This window comes from Calidris pugnax, unplaced genomic scaffold, assembly GCF_001431845.1.
Source record: "Calidris pugnax isolate Ruff unplaced genomic scaffold, ASM143184v1 scaffold28, whole genome shotgun sequence".
NCBI lineage: Eukaryota > Metazoa > Chordata > Aves > Charadriiformes > Scolopacidae > Calidris > Calidris pugnax.
The window spans coordinates 268,545-279,591 of record NW_015090842.1 but is presented as its reverse complement, the minus strand read 5'-3'; the positions used below and the strand labels follow the sequence as shown (position 1 = coordinate 279,591).

At 47.6% G+C, this 11,047-nt stretch overlaps 1 protein-coding gene across 1 annotated transcript in view; it reads left to right on the top strand.

Annotated features, from left to right (window-relative positions):
• SLC7A10 (solute carrier family 7 (neutral amino acid transporter light chain, asc system), member 10) overlaps positions 1–9,221 on the top strand; it is a 12,752-nt gene extending 3,531 nt beyond the window's left edge. The window contains exons 2-10 of the mRNA XM_014942100.1: positions 1,296–1,447; positions 2,184–2,309; positions 3,297–3,450; positions 4,969–5,092; positions 5,188–5,291; positions 6,403–6,499; positions 7,876–8,025; positions 8,303–8,480; positions 8,937–9,221. Coding sequence (XP_014797586.1) covers positions 1,327–1,447; positions 2,184–2,309; positions 3,297–3,450; positions 4,969–5,092; positions 5,188–5,291; positions 6,403–6,499; positions 7,876–8,025; positions 8,303–8,480; positions 8,937–9,064 — 1,182 coding nt within the window. The 5' untranslated portion in view covers positions 1,296–1,326 and the 3' untranslated portion in view covers positions 9,065–9,221. The remainder of the gene's footprint in view (positions 1–1,295; positions 1,448–2,183; positions 2,310–3,296; positions 3,451–4,968; positions 5,093–5,187; positions 5,292–6,402; positions 6,500–7,875; positions 8,026–8,302; positions 8,481–8,936) is intronic.
• The last annotated feature ends 1,826 nt before the right edge of the window (positions 9,222–11,047 follow it).

The following is an 11,047-nucleotide window of genomic DNA, read 5'->3' as shown; positions in this document are numbered from 1 at the left end:
GAACAAAGAAAGAAAAAGAAGAAAACTGGGGGGGGGGGGCGGAGAGTGGAAGAAAAGTAAAAAAAAAAAGAGTCACACAACAAAATAAAGGGAAAGGTGTCCTCAACCCAGGACAAAAGGAAATAAAACTCTAAGTTTTAAAAACAATAGTGCCATTTGGGGAGGTAACCAGCTCTTGCATCACGCCCATTTACCAAATTAACTCTCTGGTAGTTAATAAGAAAAAGGAAGTGTGAGATTGCCCCATGCTTCCTAGAAACAACAAGGCAAAGTAAAGGACAGGACTGAGAAACACTCACCACCTCAGCCCGGGGAGCAGCCGGGGAGCAGCACTCGCTCCCTCCCCTAGGTCAAGGGACCTAGGACCCCCAGCTGTGCCAAATTTAAGGGCTGGCACAGGCTGGGAGGGAGCAGCCTCCAAAGAGCAGCCCATGTAATCAAGAAACTATACTGTCTTATTGGAAACATCATTTCTGATCCTCATTGTGCTGGGCACCCCTGCACACTGCATTTATGGATATATATGAATGAGTTACTATGTATGTATCCGTGTGCACATGTATACAGCAGGAAGGATTTCACTTTCTTGCAATGACTACTTCTCACTACAGAAAGAATAGTACTTCAAATATTTCAAAACAGTAACCAGATCCACTGCTGCTTTTATAAGGTCAGTATTGTTTTCCTTTTCTCAGAGTGAGAAACCAAAAAAAATTTCACACTTTATATCTGCAAGGGAACCTCATTTGGTGCAATTGCCTGCAGCTGTGGGGAGATGCAGGCAACTGTCTGGGGTGGCCCCAGCTGGGCAGTCACAGAATACTGCTGCTCTAAGTCACACAGCCAACACGAAGGGTGACAAGGACCCCCCCGTGACCCACAGGGAGCCGGTGGTAGCCCCAAGAGTGCAGCTGGCCCATGCCCTGCTGAAACCCTTCAGAGATGCCTCCAATGTGCCCGCGGGGGTTACACATCAGCCTGGGAGCAAGAGATATGCTTTCATTGTGAGGTACAGAGTTAAATCAAAGTGTGCCCACTGGGCATAGTCCTCACTCTTCAATACGCCCATAAACTCTGATTGCTTTAAAATGTTTAACTTAAAATGCAGATTGCACTGGGATTGTGGGAAAAGGGGTGAGGAGAGGCACACAGAGGTGATGGTTAGGTGTGGCTGGGACGAAGGCACTTGGTCCCAGTGCCTCGGGAGCAGTCCCAAAGTGCAGCACAGCACAGCATGCATTACCTCCTCCAGCACACCCCAGCGCTGCTTCTTGTGGTTTTTCTTGTGTTTTCAGGTTTCTGCTGCTGTGGAGCGCAGTGCTTATCATGTACCCTACCAGTCTGGCCGTCATTGCGCTGACCTTCTCGAACTATGTCCTGCAGCCCGTCTTCCCTAACTGTATCCCCCCCTATAATGCCTCCAGGATCCTCTCCATGGTGTGTTTACGTGAGTATTTGCTTCTTGCGCACACACAAAGCTTGCCTCGGTTTTGTATGGGACCACTCAAGGGCCGCTCCAGCCAGGCTGGGGCCTCGGCCACAACCCGAAAGGCAAGCAGGGAGGGACCAGGACAGGCACCGTGACCAGAGTGGCATATTCAGTCCCTTCCCACTTGCCCATAGCACACATGGTGGGCTGGAGTGGGGCAAAACATCACCCAAATCCCCCCAGGTCCTGGGGAAGTGGCAGCAGGTGAGCTTGTGGGATGGGGCAGTGCTGTGTTCCCCACAGAGACACGGGCGCACAGCATGGGTCACCCACTGGCACAGGTCAGACACCAGTACGTGTCACCCACTTGCATGGGTCACCCACCAGTATGGGTTACCCGTCAGCACAGGTCACCCACCACCATTCCTAGTTTCTTTTACACTCACGAATAGGAGCGTGCAGGAAGTGCCACACGCCATAGGCCCTGCATTGGTTGACAATGGAGCTGGCAAAAGCAACCCAGCACTGTGGGGACCAAAGCCACAGGGGAGGGTGGCGATCCCTGTGCATCGAGCAGGGCTCAGGCACTCCTGGACACTCCTGCAGCCGGGAGTCCCCACCTCACCCTCCCTCCCAGCCATGCTGGAGCTCCCTGCAGCAACGTGTGCCTCAGCCTGTGCTTGTCAATGCTTTGACTGTGTGTTCTTGAATAAACATAATTTCGTTTCATTGAATTCCGTCTTTTGCTCTCCAGTCCTCCTGACCTGGGTGAACAGCTCCAGTGTTCGATGGGCAACGCGCATTCAGGATATATTTACAGCAGGAAAACTCTTAGCCCTGACCCTTATCATTATTGTGGGCTTCATACAGATCTTTAAAGGTACTCTGTGAGACAGCTCTAACACGGGTATGGTACTGTCGATAGACTTAATTTTGTCCTCTTAACTGTACTGTTTCCTCCTTACAAACCAACCCAAAGAAACGCTGGGTTTAGCTGGGCTGTGGGGCTGCACACTCAGCCATGGAGAGCATGGCATGACAGAGAAATCAGCTGTATCCCCCCTTAAACAAGCCCCTTCCCGGCCCACCTTGTTGGTTTCGGTAGAATAAAGGAGGGCAGCCAAGGATGTTTTGGAACAGTTACTGAAATTTTTTATTCTGTTGTATGTTGCTTAAATTTTAAGTGCTCTGGGTGTAAAATGCAGAAGCGATGCCTTGCCCAGGGCAGGAAGACACCTGCTTCATTTTAGGCACTAGTCCAATTTCCTACAAAAAGTCACTTACAACATTAAAAATAGGAAAAAAAAAAAAAACCTCTTGCTGATTCATTAACTTAATGGAAAGCAGAGAATACAAAAGACAATGTTTTTATCACTTATGTGGTGAGTCATATAAAGGAAGATGAAATATGTCATTTACAGAGAGCAGAAACTTGTATTCTCAGTGGTAACAGCCCCACAATTTGACAAATCTTCCAGCCCCATAGACATTTTATTTTTCAGTATTTCTACTAAACAGCACCAAACTCTTGTAAAAGAAAAGCATTATGAACAGGTAGGCGTTTACCCCGCCAAGGAGCCATCCTCAGACAGTGCAGGATGGCAGAGGGTGGATGAGCGGCAGCGGTGACACCGATGGCAGCAAGGGACACCCGTGCCAACAGCCCGAGCCACCTCCCTGGGACACCGTCCTGCAGAAGCACCGCGAGTGTGATGCCAGCCCACCATGACATGAGGAGCATGATGTCCCAAACCCAATAAGGAACGAAGAATAAAAATAAAGAATAAGAAGCAAAAGTTTACCTATTTTCTGGTGTCTCTGGTATAGGTAGGGCTGGCTTAACCTCTTGCTTGCGCTCTCTGTGCAGGAAACTACGAAGAGCTGACACCAAGCAACGCATTCAATTTTTGGATGACTCCATCTGTGGGGCATTTAGCATTAGCTTTTCTTCAAGGGTCATTTGCATTCAGTGGCTGGAACTTCTTGAACTACGTAACAGAAGAACTGGTTGATCCCCGCAGGCAAGTATCCATTTCCATGCCATCCGCATTTTCTTGAAGTGCTGAGACATCAGAGCCATCTGGTAATATTATTCATTTAATAAGCTGTAGCGACATCCTTCCATGTCTATGGGACTGGTCTTTCTAAAGGAGAGAGATATTAACCATTGATGAGATGCCACACAATTAATTATCTATAGAGAGAATCACTTTTATTAGAAAAATACTGAATTACACTGAAAGTTGCTTTGCTTTTTCACCCAAAGGGGATCTTCCACAGACACCTGGAAGAGAAGATTAGAAAGCTGGGTGGTGAAGGCAGCGCTCCCTGCCCCAGCACAGCCAGGGCCACAGGCATCAGGTTGCTTCTGGTCCTGGCTATGGGCAGGGGCTCAGGAATGATTTATCATGAGCAGGCTGGGAAAGCTGGAGGGAAAGTGAATTTTAGTTTAGTAAAACAAATCTCAAATATTTCAACATTTCTGCGCTGTTAAAGTGAACAACAAATGCTGAGAGCAGCTCTTGGAAAGTTAGTTATTTCTGAGCATACAATGCACACAGCAATTAAACAAGGAGAAATTTAAGATATTGCACAGCCTTGATGGGAATGAAATTAAGCTGCAGCCCTACAAGCCACTCTGCACACACCATCACTAGTGAGTGGCAGAGTGCATGCCCAGAGATATTGCCAGGAATAAAGAACACGTGGTAATGTGTTCCTTCAATAAAACATCAACATTTGAATGGACTGTCACAAATTCAGAGCTGAATAATGTTAAGTTACAACTTAAATAAAGCAAATATGGCTTTAGTTGACAAATAAAGAGAAAAAGGAGTGAAAGGCCTTTTTTATTGTTTTTGCAGCCTCTGAGAGGAAAGTAAAACATAAAAAAAAAAAAAATTGGATAACCAAAACCACTTCCCATGTTTCCTAAACCCATTCAAAATCCCAAAGGTTAAATACATTTTTAAAAACCTTTTTTCCAAAGATGACACACAAAGAAAAATGCATTGTTGCATTAGACCCAGACCAGTTCAGGTGTCTGCCTCTAAGGAGGTCTCTGGATGGGAGGTCAGGTACCTCCGTGGGGCTGAAAGCTGCCCTGGTGCCACGTGGCCAGACCAGGTTTATGGCATGGGATGGCCTGAGGCAGCCACTTGAACAACAGGGTCCTGCTCCTTCCCGGGGCGGGTGAAGGTACAGCAAAACCAGGCGTTTCATTTCACCACTGGTGCCTGTACATGGGGCTGCTGAGAAGCGGCTATTTTGTTTTTCAGCAGCACAGTGCCTCAGTCCCAGCCCATGGCCCAAAGGGAGCCCTGGTGGTTCTGTCCCAGGGAGCTCCCCTGCCGACGTGGCATTTCATATCTCCATCCTGCAGCAGGTCACATTAGAGCTGATGGAAGTGCGTTTCCCTCCAGAGAAACAGCCATGAACCCATCCAGCTGGGTGACCCCCTCCCCGGGCCGTACACGGGTGTCATGGTCTCGCTGTGCATGACTGTAATTTCTTATCTGCCCTCCTAATTCTTTTATTAGGAACCTACCTCGTGCCATATTCATATCCATCCCATTGGTGACATTCGTGTATACGTTCACCAACATTGCATATTTCACTGCCATGTCACCCCAAGAGCTCTTGTCCTCCAACGCTGTGGCGGTAGTAAGTAAACCATTCCCTGGATGTCTAAAATACACTTTGATTTCAGTTCTGTGCTTTGCAGTGTATTTCAGTTTCTCTGCCTTCTGTTGCTTTAGACATTTGGTGAAAAGTTACTGGGCTATTTTTCCTGGGTTATGCCAGTCTCAGTGGCCCTATCTACATTTGGAGGAATAAATGGATACCTTTTTACCTCATCAAGGTTAGATGGAGTACAATTTTATGAACATTATCTAATTTGGGGAGGGGCTGTTTTAATTTATTTTGCTAAATAAATGCTAGCTAGACGTTTTGGATGTTGTAGAGCATGAGGCTGTTGCTGGGCGCGTTGGATATATTCGGTTATGAATTGCTCTGTTTTGAATCAGCACATGTAATGTTGAATCATGGAATCTCTTGCAAAATAATCCGTATGAGCTACTGAAAGCATCTGCAGATGTGGAATAACTCACAGTGGGAGCCAAACATGGCTTTAGTGAGGAACCGAAGGCATTTTACATCAATAAAGTTCCAGTAGCTGCAAGCTAAACTGTGCTTCGCTCAAAGAGGAGTTTCAGGGCCTGGTGCTGTTTCCAGTCACAGACATTTTCATTCCCAGGCTGGAAAAACTCCTCTCAGGCAAGATGTTTTGCATGCACACTGCTGATAGTGCGGCCAGAATCTGTAAAGTCTATTATATTGTAGTCTTTAAAGGCTATTTGTACTAATTGGCCTCTCTGAACCTAATTAAAAAGTTATAAAAATTTTTTTGAGGAAATTACTCAAGTTTTAAGTCCCTCAAGAAAGTTATTTATCTCAGCAATTTCATGAATATGAGATGCAACAAATCTAAGCACGTATGTAACAGGTTACGCACTTAAAAGTGAAATCTTAAGGCACATTAAACCTCACCCAAACCCCTTTTGGCACTGGAAATGTTATCACTGAGGGGTTGGCCATGCCTTGGCCATGCACGGCTGATCACTACACAACCGCCATCGTGGCATTCATCCCACCCTGGATGGGAGGCAATGCTGGCCAGCAGACAGGAACTGGACAGGTTCCCGTTCTCCTCCTCAGAGGTAATTCCATGTCTCAGAGCCGGTCATGTCACAGATGACATTAACTGTTAGAGGCCTCACGTAGGGAAGGGTCTAGTTTAAATACCTTAAGGGAGGTCAGGCAGGCAGTGGGTCTCCAGTCATCTCCCCAGCCACAGCCCAGCACCCACAGACCGCAGCTCCCTTCCATGGCGGTTGAGATAGAGACATGGCTAGATGTTGAAGGGGCTGTTGCACGCCCGGTGGGTTCAGTGTTGCTGTCCTTATTTGCAGGCTGTGTTTCTCCGGTGCCCGGGAAGGCCATTTGCCCAGTTTGCTTGCCATGATCCACGTCAAGCACTGCACGCCCATCCCTGCCCTGCTCGTCTGCGTAAGTTTTACCGTCCCAGCCCTGTCGCCCTGAAACCTGCTTTTAGAAATACTGAATCACAGGCATGAGAGCTGGAAAAGTCCTTGGGAGACCACGTTTTACCCCAGAGCAGACACGCATGTGCCTCGAGTGCTGCGGGTGGGCCCTGGCCCAGCAGCTCTGACTGCGGCCTTGGGAATAACCCCTCTGGCTCCCAACCGCCCCCTCAAACCCAAACTGAGGGACTGGCTTTTGAAACAGAGATACTTCATGTAAGAAGAGATGAGCTCTTTTGACCAATTTTGCCTGCTTTCCACAGACAGTTGGAAGTCCCCACAGTCCCTGCTACTCCCACTCAGGCAGGGCTGCTCTCAATCCTGCCACCAAAGCCACGGCAGGGAGAGGACAAAGTGCTCCCAGAGTTACTCACTCTCAATGAGCAAAACATCTTGCAGTGCTGCGGACCAGGGGCATATCAAATGCTGCTGGGAAATACTAATCTCTTAACAAATAGAAATATAAAAATAATACAGTGTAGGCAGCTACAAGAGCAAATGGGGTCAGACTTTAGGCAAAACCCAATTAACACATCAGGCTCCTTTTTCTCTTCCAGTGAATCATACCTAGGTCTTTGCATGGAGAAAAGTTTCTTTGTATGTGGAGAAAGGCCTTTTTAACACCACCAGGGAGACCTGTATTTTTACTAATCCCTTCAAAAATCAAGAGGCCAAGCTAAATGTAAAATAAACAGACTGAGGGGTTTTTTTGCAGGATGGTGGGGGGCGGCCATTTCTCCTGCCTGCGTGCGACTGCGGCCAGCGTCGGGGGGAGCAGCGGGTCCCTCTGTGCCTGCTGCCACCCCGGGATCACCGCCATGACGGGAGCAGGGCTCACACCTCGGTGTCACCCACCCACCAACGAGATCCCACTGCTCCCAGTGATGTTCCTGCAAAGCCCCGTGGCAGCAGGAGAGGGTGGTCTGTGTGTGACACTGTGCGCCGGCCTGAGGAGAGCAGGGAACACCTTACATCACAGCGATACAAAACACAGCCCTGCTTTACATCCATTTTGTGGGACACTGCTCATAGTGTTGAAATCCCCCTGCCAAGCCTTTGATGCTTTGAACGGGGGAATGGAAGGACCAAAGGGCCATTTGATTGCGGTGGTGCTTGGTTGCTGGAGCAGAAGCCCCCCTTCCCAAGAGGCCTTTGCTATTGAAACAGCCAATTCAGAAAAAGGGACATAAGCAAAAAGGGAGCCTGGAGTAACAGACCAAAAGGTCGTGCCCAGCAGGGGCCAGAGACAAAAGGAGTTCAACTGCTTTTATGTTTTTTTGCTTGTTTTAAGCCACCTTTTCTAGTAATGACCAAAGTAAGGCTGTGCCTCTCTCTTTGCAGTGTTTGGCCACTCTCATAATCATGCTTGTTGGAGACACATACACGCTAATCAATTACGTGTCATTTATCAACTACCTCTGCTACGGAGTGACAATTATAGGCCTGATCGTATTGCGCTGGAAGAAACCCAAAATCTTCAGACCAATCAAGGTGACAATGTTAAAGCTAAATCTCTTGGTTGCAATAGTGATGCAAAGGGTGGGACAGGCACACTGAGCTCTCCATCCTCCTGGTTTGAGGGAGGGTTTGGTTTTTGATGTAGTGATAGTGCTTTAAGATCCAAACCATGTCCCGAAGTGCCATGAGTATAGAAACGGGACACACAGGCAGACCCCTTGTGAAATTGCCAGGATGGGCAGAGAGGACAACAGTGGTGGAGGGAAGGGGGACATGACGTGCTCTGCTCTGCTCTGCTCTCTCCTGGTAGGTGAATCTCCTCATCCCCATCACTTACCTGGCATTTTGGGCATTTCTGCTGATCTTCAGCTTATACTCTGAGCCGGTCGTCTGTGGCGTTGGACTCATTATCATTTTAACTGGAGTGCCAGTGTTTTTCCTTGGAGTCTACTGGAGAAATAAACCAAAGTGTGTAAATAGGCTAATAGGTAAGGCAGTGCCGCGGTGCCTCACTGTGCTCCTGGGGCTGCTCAGGGCTGCAGGGATCTGTTAACCTCGGGTGCAAGGGCACTCAAAAAGCCAGGGAACTGGCCACACGAGCCCCACAGCTGCTCTTGGTTGTGGGCACAAAGTGGCCAGGCAGTGCTTGCCTTTGGGCAACTGCAGTGCTCACTTCTGCCTCCTCTTGTGCCCCTGTGCAACTGCCCACCCACTCAACTCGCCCATGGCACCCGGCCTGGAGCAGACATACAGGTGTGCAACTTTAAGCACATGAAGGCAAAATGAGCTCTCGCAAAAGGACTAATGAATGGATTCCTCCCCCCCTCTCTGCTTCCCTCCCGGCGGGATGTACGTTCGGTCTCTTCGGATGGCCCCAGCACTGCGCTTCTGCTGAGCAGAGCCTGAGCATCCCCATTAACCACCTGCACCTTTGCTCTTCGCAGAGTCCATGACCTGCTGGGGACAGAAGCTGTGTTTTGTGGTCTACCCTCAGGGGGAAGCTGCCGAGGAGGAGGAAGCACCCTCGGCCCACTCTCGGCCACCAGTGAACGAGACGGCTGTGAGGAAATAGCGACACGGCCTCCCAGGCTGAAGTGGCTTCTTGTTTACATGCTAATTTTTGCAAAAAGTTTTTCTGGAAAAAAAAAGAAAAAAAATGTTTTTAGAGCTCCAATAGTGAAGCCCATAAAATGAGCTACACCCTTTATGGCATCCTTAGTTTTTTCCCTGGGGACAGAAGCTGTGTTTTGTGGTCTACCCTCAGGGGGAAGCTGCCGAGGAGGAGGAAGCACCCTCGGCCCACTCTCGGCCACCAGTGAACGAGACGGCTGTGAGGAAATAGCGACACGGCCTCCCAGGCTGAAGTGGCTTCTTGTTTACATGCTAATTTTTGCAAAAAGTTTTTCTGGAAAAAAAAAGAAAAAAAATGTTTTTAGAGCTCCAATAGTGAAGCCCATAAAATGAGCTACACCCTTTATGGCATCCTTAGTTTTTTCCCTAAAAAAAAAAAAAAGAAGAGAGAAAAAAAGAAAAGAAAAGAAATAAAATATAAAATAAGGCACTGGTTGTGTTTTTCTGGCAGCGTACTTGCTCAGCAGGGGAAAGCAGCACAGATACAGCTTTGGAATACTGATTTTAGCAGCCATGAGGGTCCATCAGAGACACACAAATTTAGACATTTCAAAAGTAGGGCAGCTCCCACTGCAAAAATCAAAGTGGTGAAATCAAGAGATAGTGAGGAGCCCCTTGGACACCCATGCCAGCAGGAAAATCCCTGTTGCGGCCCCTGGGTGCGCTGAATCCCCACGTAACACGCGTTACATCCCAGAAGATCACCCTTCCACAGGCGGCCCCCGGCACGGCCGGCCCCAGTGTCCCTGCACTCCACACCGACCCCCTGAGACCTGAGAACCCAGGGCACAAAATCAACAGCCTGTTTGATCCTCGTCTGGTGACACAGAAAGAAACACACAGAAGTAGTGATACAAATCTCAAGTATCTCAATTTTGAAGCATTTTTGCAAAGGCAGAGCTGGGTTTCCTTATCCTGGCTGGGGCCAGAGCTCGTTGCATGGGAACCCAGCAGGATGCAGGTACCAACGGGGGAGGACGGAGGTGTGGAGGGGTTTGCAGCGGGTCAGCGGTGGGAACTGGAGAGAAAGAGGAGAACAAAGCCCAGCATTTCTCCTTTTTACCAGCATCAGCTGATGTCACTCTGCTTCAGAGGCAAACTCCCCATTTCAGCTGTGCTCAGCCAAGTAACAAGCCTAAATCGTTCTCACATCAGATGCTCTTTAGAAGGTGTTTTGCATATTTTATTTGTTGCAAACACTAGGAAAAAAAAATCTAGTTCACATATTTAATTAATATATAGAGGCTTGCTGCTGCAGCAATATGGCCACTTTCACACCAAAGAACCTTTTGAAAATCACAGAATTCAAATGCAAAATGCAAGAACAGCTCCGAGCAATATTGTGAATCGCTTCTATTTTTTCGCAACTTTTGAAAACAGAAACTACCAGGTTCAGTAGCCTTGGTAACAGATATGGGAATTTCATTTTAAAAGTATCTTTCTGTGTGTTACAGGCCCTGGTACAAAAATTAAGGATTCATTAATCTCTTAGTGTGTCAAGTACCACATGCTCTACAAAGATTTAAGAATAAACTCAAAATAAGGAGCAAGCTCAAGGAACATATCTTTCTAACACAATGTATTATTCAAAGGATTTTTTTTTTTATTTTTAAATATCTATCCATCTCTCACCAAACTGTCAGATGGCAGGCACTAAAAAGAAACACAACTTATGCTATTCTCTCTGTATAAAGCTGTTAATCATAAGAGATTAAAATACATATTTACCTAAAGAAAAAGGAGTGGTTTTGTGTGTACTTACGCACACATGTAAATTTCACTGAATTTCACTGAATTTTAGAGTTGGAAGGGACCATAGAGATCATCTAGTCCAACTCCCCTGCTGAAGCAGGATCGCCTAGAGCTTGTCAGAGCATGTTACTCAGGAGCATCCAGGTGGGTCTTGAAAATCTCCAAGGAAGGG